This window comes from Gymnoscopelus microlampas (assembly GCF_963454915.1).
Source record: "Gymnoscopelus microlampas genome assembly, chromosome: 4".
NCBI lineage: Eukaryota > Metazoa > Chordata > Actinopteri > Myctophiformes > Myctophidae > Gymnoscopelus > Gymnoscopelus microlampas.
Genome location: NC_139941.1, coordinates 58,444,366 through 58,467,573, shown reverse-complemented (window position 1 = coordinate 58,467,573; position 23,208 = coordinate 58,444,366). Strand labels below are relative to the sequence as shown.

The window sequence follows — 23,208 nt, the reverse complement described above, 5'->3', positions numbered from 1 at the left end:
TAAGAAGGAAAGTGTGGACACCCGTGGGTGGCCGTGTGACACCCGTGGGTGGCCGTGTGACACCCATGGGTGGCAGACTGGGTCCGGAAGTTCCATGAAATACATGGCAGTGAATGAGAGCCGTCTGGACCAGCTTTACCAACACACACTATTAGAAATAGCAGATCTGTAAGCTTCTAGATCTGCTATTTCAATGATGATGCAATGATTTCAATAATTCAATCAATGATTTCAATGATGGACAGTCTTGTTCTCTATAAAACGATACGGTTCACATCAAAAAGCAACACAGCAGAAAACAACGTGTGAAGATATGTCGTCTTCTGTTTTTTACAAAAGTCTCAGTGGTTCAGAAACTGTGTTTATTCATGTGGCCGGTCCGCCTGGCTCTCATTGACAACAATATATTCTACCAAACTTCCAGCTGCAGTTTTCCTCCCAGTGCGACTGATCTGCCGGCTGGAATTTCTGGATAGAGAAATTGACTTTTCATTAATCCATCAAGACCGGGAACACATCTGTGTCATTTTAAGATTTATTTGGCTTTTTCTTTTTAAACGTGAACATTTTTGCAAATCTTTGAATATATATATATTTTAACTCAAATCTTTGCTTGTGGTGGGGTTTGAGATGGGGGGGTCTGTGGACAAATACATGTCATTTTTTCTTCTTTTTTTTCAGAAAACTGATTTAGAAGACATTTGTAAAATCCCCCAGAAGCAAAGATTTGAGTAAATTGAGAAAAGTATTAAAAAATATATCTATTCAATGATTTGGACACATTTTCAAGTTTTTTTTTTTTTGCAGATCTACAAGCTTGTAGCGGAGCACTCGGTGCTGCACTATGAGCATGTAGATCACCTATTTTTTGAATAGGAAAATAAATTTTAAAAAATCGTCAACTCATCAAGGAGTCGCTTTGAGGATTGAATCCTAGCATCCCCCCATCCCCCCCATTCGCTAAAAATAGGCAAATCTGCAAGAGCTTGTAGATCACCTATTGTTTGGCGAATAGATATGGTTTAGAGCGAAATGGAGCGGTTCAAGTACTCAGTTCAGGGTTACTAAGTGGTTAGTGTTTTATTGTTGTTTTTTTATTTGATGTATTCTCTCATTTTACAATGAGATTTTCCTTTGCACTGCTTTGTACAAAACCTAGTTTTAGTCTTTGTTCATGTTCATAACAGAGACTTTGTTTAAGGATTGAAGTGTTTGTTAAATTGCATTTTATTTTTAAATTATTGAAAGCCAAGACATGACCTTATGTAATAAACTATTTCTATTATACCTCATATGTACACAACTTTATTTATACAGCAGCTGGCAGTGATGTAAATGCGTGTGTGTGTGTGTGTGTGTGTGTGTGTGTGTGTGTGTGTGCATCATGACAGGCTGCAGGTGGTCTTGACTCCTCTCTCTGCCTCCAAACGGATCTTATCTGTAAGGAAACATAAAACTCTTATAGAATAATATAATAATAATACCAAGACACATGGTCTATCAAATCATGAATTGAATTCAACCATTTCAGGGAACCAAGACAGGGAACTCATCTGTGGCATTTTAGAGTTCTTTGGCTATTTAAAAAAAAATCATCCTACAGTGTCACATAGAAGCAGCTCCGAGTCAGACATCCGACTTCCAAGTAACTGACAACATTGATGCGTCATCGTACATCAAATAAAAGCCTGTATTTACCTTGATGTACTAAAACCTCCCTTAAATACTTCCACAGAAATGGGAGTTAGAATGTCAAGGGAAACTGTACCGGTTTACCTGGTTGAGTCATCATTAGTAGGAAATGTGCCCATATCAATCGCATGTTCTTGTGCAATTCGAAAATGGCCCCTGTCTAAGTCTTAACAATTAGGCTATCAATTATGGCCTGATGATTCTGGTTTTACTTGTGGAGCTAGGCTGGCATCTATGCACAACTGTCCATATAGATCCAAATTAATCACATGCACAGAATGACTTCAAATGATTATGAATATCCAGTTATAAATTGGTCATTGTAACCGACCTGGTGTATGTAATTCTATGAGCAACAAAAACACTTAAAAGAGGATATCTCTGTGTTGGAAATTGGGATAATGCATCTCTCTAATATGCCTAACACCTGTTGAAGTGTTGCTTAATTGTTCAACCACCATCGTTAAGACGCTGAATAGCCATCAACGCACAGCAGAGCCATCAACGCACTGCAAGTGTGAACGACCCAGTCAAATGACTGGGTCGTTCACACTTGCTGTGCGTTGATGGCTTGTTAACGACCGTCATTGATTCTAAATAGACCAAGGTGTTACTGGATTTGAATCCTTCGTATCATTTGAAATAGAGAGGGGTCAAAGTAAAGCACTTTGAGCTGCATTTCATGTCATGAAAGGTGCTATACAAATAAAGTATATTATTGACCACTGTTCTGCTGTACTAAAAATGTATATAAAAAACGATTTTTTTTTTAATCAATTCAAAATTGCATGACCCTCCCTTGGATTCAAAGTAGAATTAGCTGACCCTCCCTTGTACTAAAATTAGAAAGGCATGACCCTCCCCTATTTTCCTCCAGGGACCCCCTTCTGTAAATTTCGACTGGTCCCTTAGAAGTGTTTTTCTAAAAATCCTAACGTTGGGGCGGACGGACGTCCTTTTTTTTTAAATGACGTCACATGACGCTTCTCTGAGTGACGAGTGATCATTCCTAAGCTGTGTTAGAGCGCCCTCTTGTGGAATTTGTTTTTTAATCACTTTATTTACGAATCAGGCCCAATGTGTTCTAGTAGAACAGATGTTTGTTTGTTTGTTTGTTTACCTGCAGCCTTCCTGTTGCCCGTGGCGATGAGGCCTTGGTACAGCTCCTTAGCAGCAGAGTGCTGAGTCAGCTCAACGCCGTGCATCCAGATCAGCAACATCCTGTTAGCATGCTCCCTGTAGCTGTGCTGGCCTACACACACACACACACACGCGCACGCACGCACGCACACGCACACGCACACGCACACGCACACACACACACACACACACACACACACACACACACACACACACACACACAGATCAGAGCAGAATTACACAAAAATGAAAACTCAAACTAGAAATCTGTGGTGGACAGTATAAACCAATCAAATCTAATGTACCATTTTTCTATATTTTATACTTCTACTCCATTACATCTGAGAGGCAAATATTGTACTTTTTTTACTCCACTACAATTAAATGCAAACTTACGCTACAAGTTACTTTGCAGATTTACATGACTAGAGTTTAGGCCTTAGTTCAGACATTTTGAGGGGTAGGTGCTCAAGTAAATTATACTTTTTTTGGTATACTTGGTCTGCTCTTTTTTCCCTCTACACCTATACCTCTTTGCCAAAAATCTACAAGCAGATCTACAAGCCCACAACGCCTCACAGCGCGAGGCGTTGTGAGCTTGTAGATCTGCTATTTTTGGCTAAAGTTCTCCTCAGAAAAGGGATGCTAGGTTTCGAGTGGTTATGGTAAAAAGAAAAATCATATCACAAAAAGATTTGGCGGACCCCCTGTAGTAACTCTGAGGACCCCCTAGGGGTCCCGGACCCCCTGTTGAAGACCCCCGCTTTAAACTGAAAAAAAAAAAGTTTTTTTTTATTTTTTTCAAAAGGGGACTTCTGGTCAAGAGGGCAAAGGGCAGGTGCTCTAGCACCACCTAGAGTCTATCTGTGCACGTCCCTGCACCTCTATGTCACACCACCGACCCCACCGCTCACATTTCACTCCTTAACCCACTACAACCGGGAACGCATCTGTGTCCTTTTAAGATGTCTTTGGCTTGTCAAAAATAGCAGATATACAAGCTCATAGTGCGGCACTCATTGCTTGTAGATCTGCTATTTTTAGAAAAATAGTGAAAATGTGTGCAAATCTTTGAATATAAACTTTTTTAAAGCCAACATTGGTAAAAATATTTTGTTCCAGAAACAAAGATTTGAGTAAAAAAAATGTGTTATAAAAAAAATATATGTATTCAAAGATTTGCAAAAACGTTCAAGATTTTTCTAAAAATAGCAGATCTACAAGCTCATAGCGTGGCACTCCACACTGTCCACTTCAATATACTGCATATTTTCGATATTGGTGAAAACCTCCACCTATAATGATATTATGCCAAAAGCCAGTGTTTTATCAGCTCACTAATGGAGCCACAGTAACACTGACTTTCTATGAGTTGGCAGCCTGGTGGTTCAGTGTCTCCTGCTCAAGGACATTATGACAAATTGCAAGGTTTTGAACCTGTGACCTCCCATGTATATATATATATATATATATATATATATATATATATATATATATATATATATATATATATATATATATATATATATATAGTGTATAAATACAGTAGCACTGTGTTGACTGTGGTATGTAAAGCACCTTACAGCATGTGACATGAATACATTTAAAGAACGTTTACAGCCAGAGGGCTTTATAGGAACCAGCGCCGGAATTGAAGCTCATTTCCTGGTTCTCTTAAAGCCGTGGTTTTCAACCAGTGGTCCGGGGACCACCAGTGGCCGCCAAGCCAGGCTAAAAAGGAGCGACTTTGTCGAGCTAGACCTTGTCAAGACAGGCTGTGTCGAGCCAGGATCATGAAGCCAGGTTTCACGTATTTCTTTAAAAGACCATGAAAGTCGATAGCAGAATCCTTGAACTTGACCAATCATGGAGCCCAAAACCAGAGCGGCGTTCTTCTCTGTGGCTGAACAGCAGCACTGCAGCAGCTCATGGAATCATATGAGGAAGTAAAATGTATAATAAGCAAGAGAGGAAACACGGCCGCAATAAATATAGATCCAGGGAGAAAGCGTGGGAAAGTATTGCCGACAAATGAAATGCACAAGTTGTCTAAAAATATATACAATTTATATACAAGTCCATAAATATGTAATTCAGTTAGGCTTAAACATGAGGAGTTTTAAGTGAATATTGAAATTATAATTATAAACACTTAGAATAATTCCCTAATTTCTAAAATCGAAAATCTACAAGGGTCCGGGGGTCCACGGGGGACCGGGGGTCCGGAGGTCCACGGGGGTCAACGGGCCGCCATAAGACACATTTTTTTCGGGCTTGTAGATCTTCGATTTTCGCATAAGAATTGAATAGTGTGGAAAAACTCATTGATTTGTGATCACATTGACTGCTAGATGAACAGTAAAGGCAATAGGATTAGTTAAACCTGGCAGTTAGCCTGGTCCGGACCAGGCTAACTTCACTGCTACATTTTCATGGTAACTAAGGTAGGATTGCTTCAATTTTCTCTTGTGAAATATAAACTTATCCAGGGTGAACTGGCAAGAAAATTCAGCTTTCATGAAACCAATTCATGGCTAATCCTGGATAAATTAAGCCAGGATAGCTGTTAAATTCTGCTCTTGTGAAATAGGCCCCACGTCACACTGAAGAACCAGTTCAATAGATGCAATGTTAAAGTGGTCACAGCCTCACGTGTAAAAATGCATCCCATCAAACTTTCAGATGTTGTTTTTCTCCCAGTATGGAGGAAGAATGTTTAGGATGTTTACTGTGATCTCTCGCTCTTAAAATATATAATCCTTGGTTTCTGTTGTGTGTAAACAACAATAATAACAATTCAAAGCAGTTGTCCCCCAAACCCCTCCTCCTCCAGTGTCTGTCATAAGAACGGAGGGAGCGTCCTACCCAGGGACGTGCACAGATAGACTCTAGGTGGTGCTAGAGCAGCTGCCCTTTGCCCTCTTGACCAGAAGTGCCCTTTTGAAAACAAGAAAAAAAAGTTTTTTTTTTCTTTTTTTCCAGTTTACAGCAGGGGTCTTCAACAGGGGGTCCTCAGAGTTACTACAGGGGGTCCGCCAATTCTTTATGTGATATGATTTTTCTTTTTACCATAACCACTCGAAACCTAGCATCCCTTTTCTGAGGAGAACTTTAGCCAAAAATAGCAGATCTACAAGCCCACAACGCCTCGCGCTGCGAGGCGTTGTGGGCTTGTAGATCGGCTATTTTTGGCAAAGAGGTATAGGTGTAGAGGGAAAAAAAGAGCAGACCGAGTAAACAAAAAAAAGTATAATTTACTTGAGCACCTGCCCCTCAAAATGTCTGTGCACGCCACTGGCAGTTGTCCCACAAACCCCTCCTCCTCCAGTGTCTGTCATAAGAACGGAGGGAGCGTCCTACCTGTCCACTGCTCCTCGATGGCGGCCACCTGCGGGCGGCTGAAGGTCCAGTGGTCGGCCAGCCTCTTCCAGTCTCCTGGCTGGAGGAAGTGATGGGCCAGCCTCCAGGCCATGGAGCGCAGCGCAGCCGTCTCAGAGCGGTGGTCCAGCTTAAAGGTCAGCGGAGTGTCACTGTGGAGGCGGTCCTTAGGCTCTGCGTCACTGTGGGGGCCGTCCTTAAGCTCTGCGTCACTGTGGGGGCGGTCCTTAGGCTCTGCGTCACTGTGGGGGCCGTCCTTAAGCTCTGCGTCACTGTGGGGGCGGTCCTTAAGCTCTGTGTCACTGTGGGGGCGGTCCTTAAGCTCTGTGTCACTGTGGGGGCGGTCCTTAGGCTCTGCGTCACTGTGGGGGCGGGCCTTAGGCTCTGTGTCACTGTGTGGGCGGTCCTTAGGCTCTGCGTCACTGTGTGGGCGGGCCTTAATCTCTGCGTCACTGTGGGGGCGGTCCTTAGGCTCTGCGTCACTGTGTGGGCAGTCCTTAAGCTCTGTGTCACTGTGGGGGCCGTCCTTAAGCTCTGCGTTGGCCTGGAAGGAAGGACAGAGAGTCACATGATGTCACATTCTTCATTTAACCCATTGAGACCTGAAGCTGATTCTACATGTCTCCTAAATCTCAACAGTTTTCTGAAAAATGTATGTTTCTATATCAGTGGTGCTCAATCTTTTTCATGTGAAGGACCCCCAAAATGATATGTATTTGGCCGCGGACCCCCATCAAAATATGATGTTCCAGGGACCCCCAGAGGCAACGATTTGAGTTAAAAATGTTCGCTTTGAAAATATATATATTCAAAGATTTGCACACATTTTCACGATTTTTCAAAAATAGCAGATCTACAAGCTCGTAGCGCGGCACTCGGTGCCGCGCTACGAGCTTGTAGATCTGCTATTTTTGAATAGCCCAAAGCTCAGTCTCTTGACAGCGCTGCCTCTGGCTGGCTGGGCGGTCCAACCAACATAATGATGACTCATCATCAATGGACTGGTCACCTGACTGGTCACCTGACTCCAGGCGTAGTATCGTTCTGCTTTGATGATCATGTCCACGATGATGACCTCATCTGCCCTGGCGGCCACGCCCAGGGCGGTCTTCTGCTGCTGCACACACACACACACACACACACACACACACACACACACACACACACACACACACACACACACACACACACACACACACACACACACACACACACACACACAATACTTACAATCGTTTGGAGCTTGTAGATTGACTATTTATTTGTGATACTTTTGTGTTACGCAGCCGCTGTAGTATGATCAAGTAGGGCGTTAATTTATATATAGCATAATATAGCACCTTTCCTCTGTGTGTGTGTGTGTGTGTGTGTGTGTGTGTGTGTGTGTGTGTGTGTGTGTGTGTGTGTGTGTGTGTGTGTGTGTGTGTGTGTAGTACTCACTCTGTCCTGTAGAGTCAGGTCCACTCCAGCCCTGAGCAGCATCTGGACCACCTCCACCCTGGCCTGTTCTGCTGCCATGTGCATCACACTCTGACCCCTCTGACACACACACACACACACACACACACACACACACACACACACACACACACACACACACACACACACACACACACACACACACACACACACACACACACAATTTATTTATGTCCACATAAAAAAAAATACAAGAATGCCATTAGTGTGTAGTGTATAGTGTGGTACAGTAGTGTGTAATGTATTATTCTGCCTACACACACGTCATGTCCTAGTATGAGCCAATCGGGGAATAGGGTCAACGTCACGTGATTCCCTTGTTTGGCCCGGCAAAAACTGGGATGTGTCTCAATATGATTATTGTCAGAATCACAGAACGTTTAGAATATTTGGCGGTCCCGTCCCGTTCAGATCGGTGGTTGTTGCAATGACCTGCACTACTATACTTCACCATATGTTGTGCTATGATGAAATGAACAACTAAATGTAACAATGTGAGCGTTCCGTAGAGCAACTCCAATGGTGAAAGCTGTGTTGTTTCACCCGAATAAGTAATGGTGGATTCGGCCACGCCCCGAAATGACGAGTGTGGTACAGTACAGTAGGTTCAGTACATCATCAGTCAGGTTGATGTTACATTATGTAATGTATAGCGTGGTACAGTAGTGTGGTTCAGTACATCATCAGTCAGGTTGATGTTACAGTGTGTAGTGTATAGTGTGGTACAGTAGCGTGGTTCAGTAGTGTGGTTCAGTACATCATCAGTCAGGTTGATGTCACATCCAGCCTCCAGCAGAGTGTTCATAACAGGAAGGTGGAAGTTCTTCACCGCCAGATGGAGAGGAGTCTGTAGACGCTGAACACATACACACACATGTTTATGACAACATACACATGTTTATGACAACATACACAACATACACATACAACAAAACATGATCTTTGACTGGTTTTGGCTCTGGTTATGAAACTCATTTTTCTGATTTAACTTCCTTTTATGTTATAATATTAATGATAACTAGAAAGTACTGTTCCTGAAGAAACAGTGTGGGATCGCTAAGAATGTTGCAGGTATTGAGTATTGATAGTGTTAGTAGTGTTATAGGTTTGAAAGGTTTGAAAGGTTTAAAGGGTTTGAAAAGTTTGAAAGGTTTGAAAGGTTTGAAAGGTTCTAAAGGTTTGAAAGGTTCTAAAGGTTCTAAAAGTTCTAAATGTTTGAAAGGTTCTAAAGGTTTGAAAGGTTTGAAAGGTGTGAAAGGTGTGAAAGGTTTGAAAGGTGTTAAAGTATTAGTGTTAAAAGTTTTTATAGTGTTGGCAGTGTTGAATAGTGTAAAATGTATTGTTTAGGGTAAAACAGTGATAGCTAGGTTCTAATAGGCGGTTGCTAGGGTCTAATAGGCGGTTGCTAGGGTATAATAGGTGGTTGCTAGGGTAAAACAGGTGGTTGCTAGGGTAAAACAGGTGGTTGCTAGGGCCTAATAAGCGGTTGCTAGGGTCTAATAGGTGGTTGCTAGGGTCTAATTGGTGGTTGCTAGGGTAAAACAGGTGGTTGCTGGGGTAAAACGGGTGGTTGGTAGGGTAAACAGGTGGTTGCTAGGGTGTAATACGTGGTTGCTAGGGTCTAATAGGGGGTTGCTAAGGTTTAATATGCAGTTTATATGGTCTAATATGTGGTTGCTAGGGTACAAAAGGTGGTTGCTAGGGTAAAACGGTGGTTGCTAGGGTGTAATAGGTGGTTGCTAGGGTATAATAGGTGGTTGCTAGGCTCTAATATGGTGTTGTTAGGGTATAATAAGCAGTTGCTAGGCTCCACTGTGGCTAAATAGCATTTCTCCATTGAAATGAATGGGATTGTTTTAGCAGTAAAAAGTGAAATATCTCTAAAAGTACAAATTATTTCAAAAATTCAAATGGTAGCCAATATGTCCTAAGTAGGCTGAACGTTATAGAGTTGGAACGGAGTTTCTAGCTAAAAGTATGAATTTCCCCATTGAAATGAATGGGCTTTTTTTAGAAGTAAAAAGTGCAATATCTCTAAAAGTACAAATGATTTCAAAAATAAAAATAATAGCCGACATGTCCTGAGTAGGCCGAACGTTGAAGAGTTGGAACGGAGTTTGTAGCTAAAAGTATGAAGGACTAGTTAGGTGCCAAAAAACGGGCGGAATAATAATAATAATAACTAGAAAGTACTGTTCCTGAAGAAACAGTGTGGGATCGCTAAGAATATTGCTGGTATTGAGTATTGATAGTGTTAGTAGTGTTATAGGTTTGAAAGGTGTGAAAGGTTTGAAGGGTTTGAAAGGTTTGAAAGGTTTGAAAGGTTCTAAAGGTTCTAAAGGTTCTAAAGGTTTGAAAGGTTTGAAAGGTTTGAAAGGTTTGAAAGGTTTGAAAGGTTTGAAAGGTTTGAATGGTTTAAAGGTTTGAAAGGTTCTAAAGGTTCTAAAGGTTCTAAAGGTTCTAAAGGTTCTAAAAGTTCTAATGGTTTGAAAGGTTCTAAAGGTTTGAAAAGTTTGAAAGGTGTGAAAGGTTTGACAAGGTGTTAAAGTATTGGTGTTAAAAGTTTCTATAGTGTTGGCAGTGTTGAAGAGTGTAAAAAAAAAATTAGGAAAAAAAAAAATCTGAAAAAAAAAAAGTTCGGAAAAAAAAAATCAAAAAAAAAAAAAAAATGGAAAAAAAAAAAATTTGAAAAAAAAAAAAAAATTTGGGAAAAAAAAAACTTTTGGAAAAAAAAAATTCTGAAAAAAAAAAGTTCGGAAAAAAAAATCTGAAAAAAAACATTTTGAAAAAAAAAAAAAATTCTGAAATAAAAAAGTTTTGGAAAAAAAAAAAACAGCGGCCGCGTGGCCGATGAGAGGAGAAGAGATGAGAGTTAACATGGGTGTGAAAGGGGGACTGAGGATGATGATGAATTTCCCCATTGAAATGAATGGGGATTTTTTAGAAGTAAAAAGTGCAATATCTCTAAAAGTACAAATTATTTCAAAAATTTGAATAATAGCCGACATGTCCTGAGCAGGCCGAACGTTGTAGAGTTGGAACGGAGTTTGTAGCTAAAAGTATGAAGGACTAGTTAGGTGCCAAAAAAACACCGTCCACAATAACAGTAGTGTGATCGCTTTAGCGATCCCACAATAAATATGCAAGATAACATTAGTGTGATCGCTTTAGCGATCCCACAACTAGAAAATGTGCTCCTCGGAGCACAAGTCTCCGCCAGCAGACCTGTGCTATTTTAACCAAAGGAAATCACTTACCCTATCTTTAACCATAGTTTTCTAGAAATGTTCTGATTCTTAGATTAGAACATCTAAGGATTAGAACATGTTAGCTTGGCTAACATGTTCAATCAGCCAAGCTAACATGTCCAATGTTAGCTTGGCTGATGGCACTGATGTCACTTCAAAACATGTAAACAATGTTTTGAAGTGACACACCTATTTATAGGGCTCTATTTCGTCATGCGTCTCGCTAGCCAATCAAAGCACACCCTTTCAACATATTGTCACGTGTCACGTGAAGCTTGACCAATGTTAGCTCGGTGGACACACGGAAGGACGAGAAGGAAAACAATAAACAATAGTCTCCTGGCGGAGACAATAATCTGAAGTGACATAGATAGATTATGTTTCAACGATAATACTCTGGACATATTTTTTTATGTATTTGTGTTTCTCACCTGGTTCTGAAAGTCCATGTGAGCCTGGTGGTCGATGAGGAGTTTGACCAACGATGTGTCTCCTCTCTCTGATACTGGATGGAGAGCACTGCATTTAGCCTGGAGAGGAGAGGAGAGGAGAGGAGAGCACTGCATTTAGCCTGGAGAGGAGAGGAGAGCACTGCATTTAGCCTGGAGAGGACAGTTAGGGTCAGTGTGTGTTGGTTACCATGGTGATGTTGGGTCAGTGTGTTGGTTACCATGGTGATGATGTTGGGTCAGTGTGTGTTGATTACCATGGTGATGTTGGGTCAGTGTGTTGGTTACCATGGTGATGATGTTGTGTTGGTTACCATGGTGATGATGTTGGGGTCAGTGTGTTGGTTACCATGGTGATGATGTTGGGGTCAGTGTGTTGGTTACCATGGTGATGATGTTGGGTCAGTGTGTTTGTTACCATGGTGATGATGTTGGGGTCAGTGTGTGTTGATTACCATGGTGATGATGTTGGGGTCAGTGTGTGTTGATTACCATGGTGATGTTGGGTCAGTGTGTTGGTTACCATGGTGATGATGTTGTGTTGGTTACCATGGTGATGATGTTGGGGTCAGTGTGTTGGTTACCATGGTGATGATGTTGGGTCAGTGTGTTGGTTACCATGGTGATGATGTTGGGTCAGTGTGTTTGGTTACCGTGGTGATGATGTTGGGGTCAGTGTGTTGGTTACCATGGTGATGATGTTGGGGTCAGTGTGTTGGTTACCATGGTGATGATGTTGGGGTCAGTGTGTTGGTTACCGTGATGATGATGTTGGGGTCAGTGTGTTGGTTACCATGGTGATGATGTTGGGGTCAGTGTGTTGGTTACCATGGTGATGATGTTGGGGTCAGTGTGTTGGTTACCATGGTGATGATGTTGGGGTCAGTGTGTTGGTTACCATGGTGATGATGTTGGGGTCAGTGTGTTGGTTACCATGGTGATGATGTTGGGTCAGTGTGTTGGTTACCGTGATGATGATGTTGGGTCAGTGTGTTGGTTACCATGATGATGATGTTGGGTCAGTGTGTTGGTTACCATGGTGATGATGTTGGGTCAGTGTGTTGGTTACCATGGTGATGATGTTGGGGTCAGTGTGTTGGTTACCATGATGATGATGTTGGGTCAGTGTGTTGGTTACCATGATGATGATGTTGGGTCAGTGTGTTGGTTACCATGGTGATGATGTTGGGTCAGTGTGTTGGTTACCATGGTGATGATGTTGGGTCAGTGTGTTGGTTACCATGGTGATGATGTTGGGGTCAGTGTGTTGGTTACCATGGTGATGATGTTGGGGTCACATCCAGCCTCCAGAAGGGTCAGGACACATTCTTCATGTCCGCTGTCTGCTGCCTGGTACACAGCTGTCTCACCACCCTGTGACCCATAGACAGGTTTATTTACCTGTCTGTCTGTCTGCTGCCTGGTAAACAGCTGTCTCACCACCCTGTGACCCATAGACAGGTTTATTTACCTGTCTGTCTGCTGTCTGGTGCTTTGTATTCAAATGTATAGTTTGTGGTTTTGTTCTTCCTGTGCCGCCCTTTGGCAACCATATCAAACCCAACGACAGGTTTATTTATCTGTCTGTGTGTCTGTCTGTCTGTGTGTTAAAGTTTGGTAAATATTTGCCTAACTAATATGTTTGTGTGAGACGAGACATTACAGTTAACAGCGTGAGGATGTATTTAAAGGTGTTTGATGTTGGTTTGGCACGGTGCCAACAAGGTACTAAACCAGTTCCCATGTCTGTGACGGGACCAGGGCCAGTGTTGGGGGTAACGTGTTAAATGTCACAGAATACTTTTTTGGGGTAACGGGGTAACCTAACACTTAGTTTAGCAATTAAAGTACTTAGTTACATGTTCAAATAAGTTAGTATAGTAAGCTGTGTGCTTGTCTACTTGGAAGGACTCTACATCCAGTTTAAAGAAGCACTTAGGTGCCAAACATGGCAACACAACATTGGTGACGGGGGGGGCGGCGTTGGCGAGGATACAGATGTAAACAATGCCGGAGCTAAAGCTCAGAAACAACATGGAGAGATTTTAGCTCAACTTCTGTTAAAACTGTCGCTCTAAAGGAAATCAATGAGCTTGTAGCTCATAGGTTACGTGGAGGAGGAGATGCTAACTATTTACACTGTAGAGTCTCCATCTTTCCATAAGATCTCATTCATAACATCCATATGATGCGCAACAAGGAGGGAACAGTGCCTTGAAAATGGCATTTTCAGAGCATGTTTTAATGAATCGAATGATCAATGAAATCGATTCAGTGAAAGAGTGAATGTAGGCATCTAGCAGACACTCTTTATCCAGAGTGACGTATACAGTAAGCAAGGAAAACACCAGGTAATACATCAAATGCAGAGACAGTGAAGTGCCTCAGTCATCTAGGATCATAGGTAAACGTATCAACATTATAATAATATCAACACATCTATAATATGTACAGGGGTCCACATAACTTTTTTTGGTCTAGTTCTCAGGGGAGCACCTGGATATGTTACTTGGTGCGCACCAAATAAATAAATAAATACATTTTGCCTCGCAGGATGGATAAAAGAGGGATACATGGATAACTTGTCTGCTCCTGTTATCAATTGTTTGCACTATGTTGATGTGCTCTTTGCTTTTCTCATGCTTATCAAAAGCTGGGTGACTGAAATTCTTTGTCCCTGTAGAAAAGGCGCTGCTTTTACCCGCCAGATTGGGACGTTCACGGCATATTTTTCAACATCACGGTGCGTTCATCATCGGTGACGAGTGGCTGTAACACAGCCAGCAGCGTGCTGCGTGCGAGTCGCGCGACTGACTGTGTCTGTGTGTCAGGATTGGAGGCCACACTCACACAATCACGTGCAGCATGCGTCCCCTCCCCCTGTGTATGGGGCCAACACGTGCTTTAGCGTCATTGTGTGAGTGTGGCTTCAGGAAGTAAATTCCTGTCCCAGCTGTTGGTACGAGAGAGAGAGAGCGCTTCCCTTCGTCTGATGTGCCGCGCAGCATGCATTTTGACCACGCGTGCACACCTGTTATGTGCACCCCTGAATATGTACATTGAAACTATACACAATATAGGATGCCTGGTCAGCAATGCTCTAAGTCACATGTTCATACAGTGTTTGTTATTATGAATAGAGGGAACTGAACACACTGCATGACCTATGACCTCACTGCATGACCTATGACCTCACTGCATGACCTATGACTATCATTACTGTAGGAGTGTTCTGATTGGCCGTGCACCATGTTGATCATTACTGTGGGAATGTTCTGATTGGCTGTGTGGCATGTTGATCATTACTGTGGGAATGTTCTGATTGGCTGTGTGGCATGTTGATCATTACTGTAGGAGTGTTCTGATTGGCCGTGCACCATGTTGATCATTACTGTGGGAATGTTCTGATTGGCTGTGTGGCATGTTGATCATTACTGTGGGAATGTTCTGATTGGCCGTGCACCATGTTGATCATTACTGTGGGAGTGTTCTGATTGGCCGTGTACCATGTTGATCTTTACTGTAGGAGTGTTCTGATTGGCTGTGTGTACCATGTTGATCATTACTGTAGGAGTGTTCTGATTGGCTGTGTACCATGTTGATCATTACTGTAGAAGTGTTCTGATTGGCCGTTTACCGTGTTGATCTTTACTGTAGGAGTGTTCTGATTGGCTGTGTGTACCATGTTGATCATTACTGTAGGAGTGTTCTGATTGGCCGTTTACCGTGTTGACATCATCACGGGTGTCATATTTCAGCAGCAGGAAGCCGACGGCGCCCAGGTGACCGTTCCTGGCCGCCAGGTGCAGGGGCGTGTCCCCAACCTACACACACACACGCACACGCACACACACACAGACTGAGATCCTTCAACACATTAAAACCAACATTAGAACCAAAAATAGCAGATCTACAAGCTCACAGCGCGTCACTTGTACATCTGCCATTTTGGAACATTTTGTAAAAATCTTGAAATTTTGAATTATGTTTAAAAGTTTGATAACTACTGATTTAGAAGGCCTTTGTAGAATCAGCCTCAGGTCTTAAGGGGTTACAGACTCTGTTTGTCTGTCTGTCTGTCTGTCATACAGTCAAAGGAGGAGTCCAGGAGTAAAGACGATGTCTCTCCGCTTCCGTCTTTACTTTTTAGTCACGTACATGTGTCCCAATGTAAATGTAATTAGTTGAAGCATATTATATACAATAGCTTGCACACGCACACACACACACACACACACACACACACACACACACACACACACACACACACACACACACACACACACACACACACACACACACACACACACACACACACACACACACACACACACACACACACACACACACCTTGTTGGGCCTCATGGTGTCCATGTCATAAGGAGCTTCACTCAACATCTCCATCATTTCAACACAGCCGTGCTCCGCAGCCAGGGAGAATGACCTATGACCTGCCTGACAGACAGACAGACAGACAGACAGACAGACAGACAGACAGACAGACAGACAGACAGACAGACAGGCAGACAGACAGACAGACAGACAGACAGACAGACAGACAGACAGACAGACAGAAAGTATTTGTGACTTTGTAGAATAAGAGTCATCCTAGTCGGCATTCCTCTCCCATCAGGCTCTATACATAGCAGCCATATTGTAAAGAAACTGGGCCTCTTCCTTACTTCCTTCACAGGTTGTTACAATGACACTAATGAAGGCTCTGTTCCATTCTGGTTGTTACAATGATGCTAATGAAGGCTCTGTTCCATTCTGGTTGTTACAATGATGCTAATGAAGGCTCTGTTCCATTCTGGTTGTTACAATGACACTAATGAAGGCTCTGTTCCATTCTGTTTGTTACAATGATACTAATGAAGGCTCTGTTCCATTCTGTTTGTTACAATGATACTAATGAAGGCTCTGTTCCATTCTGGTTGTTACAATGACACTAATGAAGGCTCTGTTCCATTCTGGTTGTTACAATGATACTAATGAAGGCTCTGTTCCATTCTAGTCAAACAGAGTCAATATTTAATGTACCTGGTCCTCCTTATCCAGCTCTTTCATCTGCAGATCATCCACTATGTATTCTACGATGTCTGTGTGGTTGTTGATGGCAGCACAGTGCATGATGTTTAGACCTATCTGCAAAACAATGATACAACAGCATCTATAAAACAATGCAATGATACAATACCATCTATAACCCAATACAATGATACAATACCATCTATGACACAATACAATGATACAATACCATCTATAACACAATACAATGATACAATACCATCTATAACACAATACAATGATACAATATCATCTATAAAATAATACAATACCATATATAACACAATACAATGATACAATACCATCTATAACACAATACAATGATACAATATCATCTATAAAATAATACAATACCATCTATAACACAATACAGTCCAACATGTAAAAGGATCTTTTGAAATGTATAGAAATGTTTTTAAAGAAATGTTTTACGTGGTTCTCTGTCTTCTGTTCGGCTCCAGCCTGAACCAACAGTTTCATGATGTCCAGACAGCCGAACCAAGCAGCCAGGTGCATGGGTGTTACCCCATGCTGAGAGACACAGACACACACACACACACACACACACACACACACACACACACACACACACACACACACACACACACACACACACACACACACACACACACACACACACACACACACACACACACACACACACACACACACACACACACACACACACACAGGGTGGTATTACTTGTGAGGGCATCATTTTAGGACAACAATTTTTATGAATGCCGTTTAAAAAAAAGATTAGGCATTTCTAACTGTAATTGGCCTAAAGCCGAAAAATCTCAGCTTGTGAGCTTATAGATCAGCTATTTTTTGGTTCACAACAGCAGCGTGCAACTAAATCATGTTTAACTCTTAATTCCTTTCAGTTGTACTACATGTAATGTTTACATTCTGCCTTCAATCACAATATAGAGTGATTACAACTGATTAGCCACTTCACTCTTTCTTATGTTACAAACAGACCTGGTCTTTAGGATCTACTTTATGTTACAAACATACCTGATCTTTAGGATCTACTTTATGTGTTATACAAACAGACCTGGTCTTTAGGATCTACTTTATGTGTTATACAAACAGACCTGGTCTTTAGGATCTACTTTATGTTACAAACATACCTGGTCTTTAGGATCTACTTTATGTGTTATACAAACAGACCTGGTCTTTAGGATCTACTTTGACTCTGCGTCGCAGCAGCAGTCGAACAGCGTCCATGTTGTTTCCTGCCACGGCGTAGTGAAGTGCTGTCCTGTTGTGCTAAAAGACAAAAACATACATTCACTGATTTAAACACCTTGCTGTTGCACCGTTAATACCTTTAAATATTGACATCTCATGAGGTGAGAGTAGGAACAGCTCAGCTCTCTATTCATCACAACAGTACGGTACAGCGACTGCAATAACCGCTCATGCTGCTCTGATTCTCTGGCTGATCTCCCGCTCCTAAGGAATGGCAGGACACTCACACAACCTGTGAGTAACACGCAAAGGCACCAGATGACTTTCCTCCCAAGAGCCTACACACTTTATCACAAGAAATAGAGACATTTTTATTGTTGTTTGGTGTTTGACTGATGATTAGTTTTAGTTTTAGTATTTAATAGAGCGGTCCTCTTGTTTTATTCAATTATTTTACTGTCAGAAACATCATAATTCATATTGTTATGCTATGATGTTTTCAAATAAAAAACTTGAAAACTTGAAAAACTTGAGAAACCTTATAGCGCCTGGACTCACCACGTTGGACTCACCACATTCTTAGACTCACCACGTTGGACTCACCACATTCTTAGACTCACCACGTTGGACTCACTACGTTCTGGACTCACCACGTTCTTAAGGGGGGGCGCATGCTACCATTTTCGGTGGTCACCTTGTCACCTTATCACCTTATCACCGCGGTGGTGATACAGAGAGCTCTCTCTGTATCACCTAAAAGGTGATAGGGTGACCACCTCATTTGGTAGCATGCGTGGGCCTTTAGACTCTCTACGTTCTGGACTCACCACGTTCTTGGCGTTGGCGTTCACAGCTCTGCTCAGAGCCTTCATGGTTTCCACATCGTTGCTCTTGGCTGCTTCAATGTAGCGTTTCTCCGTCTCCAGCACTTTGACACAACAAGAGAAGACGTTCAACAAACTACTCACCTCACAACGTACAGACAGACAGACAGACAGACTGTCTGTCTGTCTGTCTGTCTGTCTGTCTGTCTGTCTGTCTGTCTGTCTGTCTGTCTGACTGACTTAAGGGGGGCGCATGCTACCATTTTCGGTGGTCACCTTATCACCTTATCACCTTATCACCGCGGTGGTGATAGAGAGAGCTCTCTCTATCATAGAGAGAGCTCTCTCTATCACCTAAAGGGTGATAGGGTGACCACCTCATTTGGTAGCATGCGGGTCCCTTTAGGGTCTACGACAGACAAAATACGTTGTTCCAGGGACCCCCCAGAAGCATATGATTAGAAATGTTCGCTTTAAAAATATATATATTCAAAGATTTGCAAAAATGTTCACGATTTTTCAAAATAGCAGATCTACAAGCTCATCGTGCCACGCTATGAGCTTGTAGATCTGCTATGTTTGAATAGCCAAACAAATCTAAAAATGACACAGATGCGTCCCCAGATTAAATGGGTTGGGCTGCATTACACAGATCTATTGTATTGATGGCCACATCACCATTAAGCTGCATTAACACTGATCAATACAAACCATTGATTCTCTTTGACGTTTCAAAGCTCTAACTATTTACTCTGGCCTTGTATAGAGTCACACTAATGACTAACTGAGACATGGGACTACACCCTACAGCACATAGCTTCCAGTGCTCTCTGTGTGTGTGTGTGTGTGTGTGTGTGTGTGTGTGTGTGTGTGTGTGTGTGTGTGTGTGTGTGTGTGTGTGTGTGTGTGTGTGTGTGTGTGTGTGTGTGTGTGTGTGTGTGTGTGTGTTTGTATTACTATACTTGCGAGGACCGAGTATAGTAGAATTTGAAGAAATCTACATTGTGAGGACAGTTTTCCTGGTCCTCACAATGCAAATGGTTGTTTTGTAGTTACAAAAAACGTTTTAGAGATACGTTTACAATCAGAAAAACATTCAGGTTAGGATTAGACATTTAGAGGTTTAGGTTTAGGGATTGGAATTAAAGTTATGAACATGATTTATACTTAGTTGCGTGCCAGTGTCATGCACCGGAAAATAGCTGATCTATAAGCTCACAACGCGTCGCAGCGCGACGCGTTGTGAGCTTGTAGATCTGCTGTTTTTCGGCTTTAGGCTTACGGTAAAAAATGGCAATATTTCGTTTTAAATGGCATTCATAACATGGCTGTCCTAAAGTGTTGATGTCCTCACAAGTATAATAATACAAACGTGTGTGTGTGTGTGTGTGTGCGTGCGTGCGTGCGTGTGTGTGTGTGTGTGTGTGTGTGTGTGTGTGAAAGCCTGTTCAACAACACGATAATTGTTTCAGGATGTTTATCCGACCTGGTTCAGTCACTGGATCAGTATATCAACATGTATGGCTTCTCACGCTCACCTGCAGACCGCTTTAACACTGCACTGCTTCTCAAAGCGCGGTCTGGGGACCCCCCAGGGGCCACTGAGAGGGTTTCCAGGAGGTCCCCAGCAGCAAAATGAGGAACAGTTTAATTTTAACCCATTCAATCCTGCATGGAACGCATCATGTGTTATTTGGGCTAGTTTAGAAAAATTGTGAAAATGTGTGCAAATCTTTGAATGTATATTTTTATAAGCGAACATTTTTAACTCAAATCTTTGCTTCTGGGGGGTCCCTGGAACAACATATTTTGAGATGGGGGTCCGCGGCCAAATACATATCTAAACATGTTTTCTAAATCCTAACAGTATGTTTCTATATCAGTGGTGCTCCAACCCTTCCATGTTGTCAAGGACCCCCAGCATCATATGCATTTGGCCACGGACCCCCCATCTCAAAATATTTTTTTCCCAGGGACCCCCAGAAGCACAAATTGGAGTTAAACATGCTTTAAAAAAATACATATATATATTCAAAGATTTGCAAACATTTTCTTGTAGATCTGCTATTTTTGAATAGCCAAAGAAATGTAAAAAATGAAACAGACGCTTTCCCGGTCCTAATGGATGAATTTGGGGGTCCTTGACAACGCTGTAGAGCTGTAGACTCACTGTCACTCACACATCTCTTTGCTGTCGAAGTCGCTGTCTGTCTCTCTGTCCGTCTGCCTGTCTGTCTCTCTGTCCGTCTGCTTGTTGAGGACGAAGTCGGTGAATCCTTTGACCGTCTCCGGTCTGACCCACTTCCTGGGGTCCAGGTTCTTAGCCCTCATGGCCTCCTTCAGGGTCAAAGCTCTGGCCTCCATCACTGTTATCCTTCACTAAAACTAACAGAATAAAAACAACAGGGTCAAAGCTCTGGCCTCCATCACTGTTATCCTTCACTAAAACTAACAGAATAAAAACAACAGGGTCAAAGCTCTGGCCTCCATCACCGCCAACTAGACGTTATGGTTGACTATAAAACTAACAGAATAAAAAGAAAAAGAAAAAGCTGTCAGAGCACTAAATGAAGGCATGTACAAATAAATAAATCAATAAACATATATGCTCTACTCCAGAGGTCTTCAACGTTTTCAGGCCAAGGACCCCCTAGCTGAGAGAAAGATGAAGCAGGGAGCCCCTCTATATTGTATAAAATTGTGTTTCAGACTAAACTTTTTCTTTTTTTACCTGGTCTCTTTTTTCCCTCTACACCAAACCTCTTTGCCAAAAATAGCCGATCTACAAGTTCACAACACCTCGCGATGCGAGGCGTTGTGAACTTGTAGATCTGCTATTTTTGGCTAAAGTTCTCCTCAGAAAAGGGATGCTAGGGTTGAGGTAAGGTAAAATAAAAAAAATCATATCACACAAAGATTTGGCGGACCCCCTATAGTAACTCTGAGGACCCCCTAGGGGTCCCGGACCCCCTGTTGAAGACCCCTGCTCTACTCCTCTCCACATTAGATTGAGACCATATATTTGGGGGGGGGGGGGGGGGGGGGGGTAATTTAAAATAAATTTCACACCAGAAATGTAGTACATTGCATATGTCTTACACTAATGGAGGCTATAGATGTTATAAAAATGCCATTTTGTCTAAGGATTGCCAGGCCCGACAGACACAATATGCACATTCCTGCACATTTTAGTTTTGGAACTGCTGCATATTGATAAGCTATACCTCTCTAAGACAAGAATCTATATGCTGTTCTCACTGTATACTTTTATTATATTATATGTTGTTATATTGCATTAATATATTATTATGTTTAGAATGTCCCAACACCATTTTGTTGCTTGTAGTTGTATACATTAGTGACTAATAAAACCTTGTAGTTGTATTAGTGACTAATAAAACCTTGTAGTTGTATTAGTGACTTAGTGACTTGATTTTTGAACTGTTTTGTGTTTTTGAGTGGTGCCAACCACTCCTATATCTGACTTTGTCTGTGTGTCCGTGTGTCCGGGTGTATGTCCAATAAACAAACATTGATGACAACATCAATACGGGGCTCATCAAAGGCACCACTCTCTTCACACAGGGTGTGATTTTTTACACAACAAACTGAAACTAACTAAAATCATAGAGAAACTTAGTTTTAGTCTGTGTTAAAAATCTTAAAAAATAGCCAATCTACAAGCTCACAACGCATCCCGATGAGACGTGTTGCAAGCTTGTAGATCAGCTATTTTTGTAGAATCTCGCCCCCTGACTGCCCCACAGTATATCAAACTACGTATAACACCAACACTAATACATACTAAACTCAAACCTAAGCCTTTTTCACAAAATAAAACCTCAACCAGCAGAACAACGCTTTGGAACTAACATTAAAAACATGAAGTCAAAATGAAATGTAATAAAAACCTAATGAAACATTGATAATAACCTTGTTGTGGAGCAGCTCTGTGTTGAAGGTGAAGTCTGTCTGTCAGTCTGTCTGGATGGTTGATCTCTGCCTTCCTTCGTTTCCAGCCTCTCTAGATGTGTCCTGTGACACAGTCTGAGCTTAAAGGAGTCTGATTCTAAACATGAACCCAATCAGAACACTGAATATTAAAATGCTCTACGACAACACTTTACCTACAGTAATAATAATAATAATAATAATACAAATAATTATTCTAATACTGCTTGCTCACTTAATCCCGTGTTTGAGGAAACCAGATCAATTTAAGCCTTGATTAACACATTCAATCCTGGAACGCATCTGGGTGTGTCATTTTAAGATTTCTTTGGCTATTGAAAAAATAGCAGATCTACAAGCTCATAGCGCGGCACCGAGTGCCGCGCTATGAGCTTGTAGATCTGCTATTTTTGAAAAAACATGACCATTTGTGCAAATCTTTCATCTTCTTTTCTTAAAGCGGACATTTGCACAATATATTGTTTAAAAAAAATATATGTTCAAAGATTTGCACACATTTTCACGATTTCTATCAAAAATAGCAGATCTACAAGGTCGTGCCATGCCACAAGCTTGTAGATCTGCTATTTTTGGATTAGCCAAAGAAATCTAAAGTGACACAGCTGCGTTCCCGGATTGAAAGGGTTAAAAAACCAGAACTGTGATCAAACAGGCGACAACGAGGCGGTTGTGTGTTGTGTGCTCTCCTCTCCTCTCCTACCCAGAATGTTGTGTGCTCTCCTCTCCTACCCAGAATGCCTCAGGGCGAACTAACGCCTGTTT

The 23,208-nt window shown here is 41.9% G+C and overlaps 1 protein-coding gene across 4 annotated transcripts; it reads right to left on the bottom strand.

Annotated features, from left to right (window-relative positions):
• Nucleotides 1-2: 2 nt before the first annotated feature.
• On the bottom strand, nt 3-22,700 carry ankdd1b (ankyrin repeat and death domain containing 1B). Of its 4 annotated transcripts, none has more exons than XM_084054948.1 (16): nt 22,408-22,700; nt 20,655-20,859; nt 18,478-18,578; nt 17,630-17,728; nt 16,886-16,984; nt 16,427-16,531; nt 15,737-15,841; nt 15,112-15,210; nt 12,662-12,760; nt 11,369-11,467; nt 8,447-8,545; nt 7,651-7,749; nt 7,232-7,327; nt 6,193-6,754; nt 2,813-2,944; nt 3-1,438 (listed from the first exon to the last, which is right to left on the bottom strand). In XM_084054948.1, exons 2-16 carry the CDS (start codon nt 20,836-20,838, stop codon nt 1,383-1,385), a joined length of 2,034 nt encoding a protein of 677 aa, XP_083911074.1. In that variant the 5' UTR covers nt 20,839-20,859; nt 22,408-22,700; the 3' UTR covers nt 3-1,382. The 4 variants fall into 4 exon arrangements, with proteins under 4 accessions (XP_083911074.1, XP_083911073.1, XP_083911075.1 ...); XM_084054947.1 differs by having other exon boundaries at nt 7,220-7,324; XM_084054946.1 differs by having other exon boundaries at nt 4-1,438; nt 7,220-7,327.
• Between the last annotated feature and the right edge of the window lie 508 nt (nt 22,701-23,208).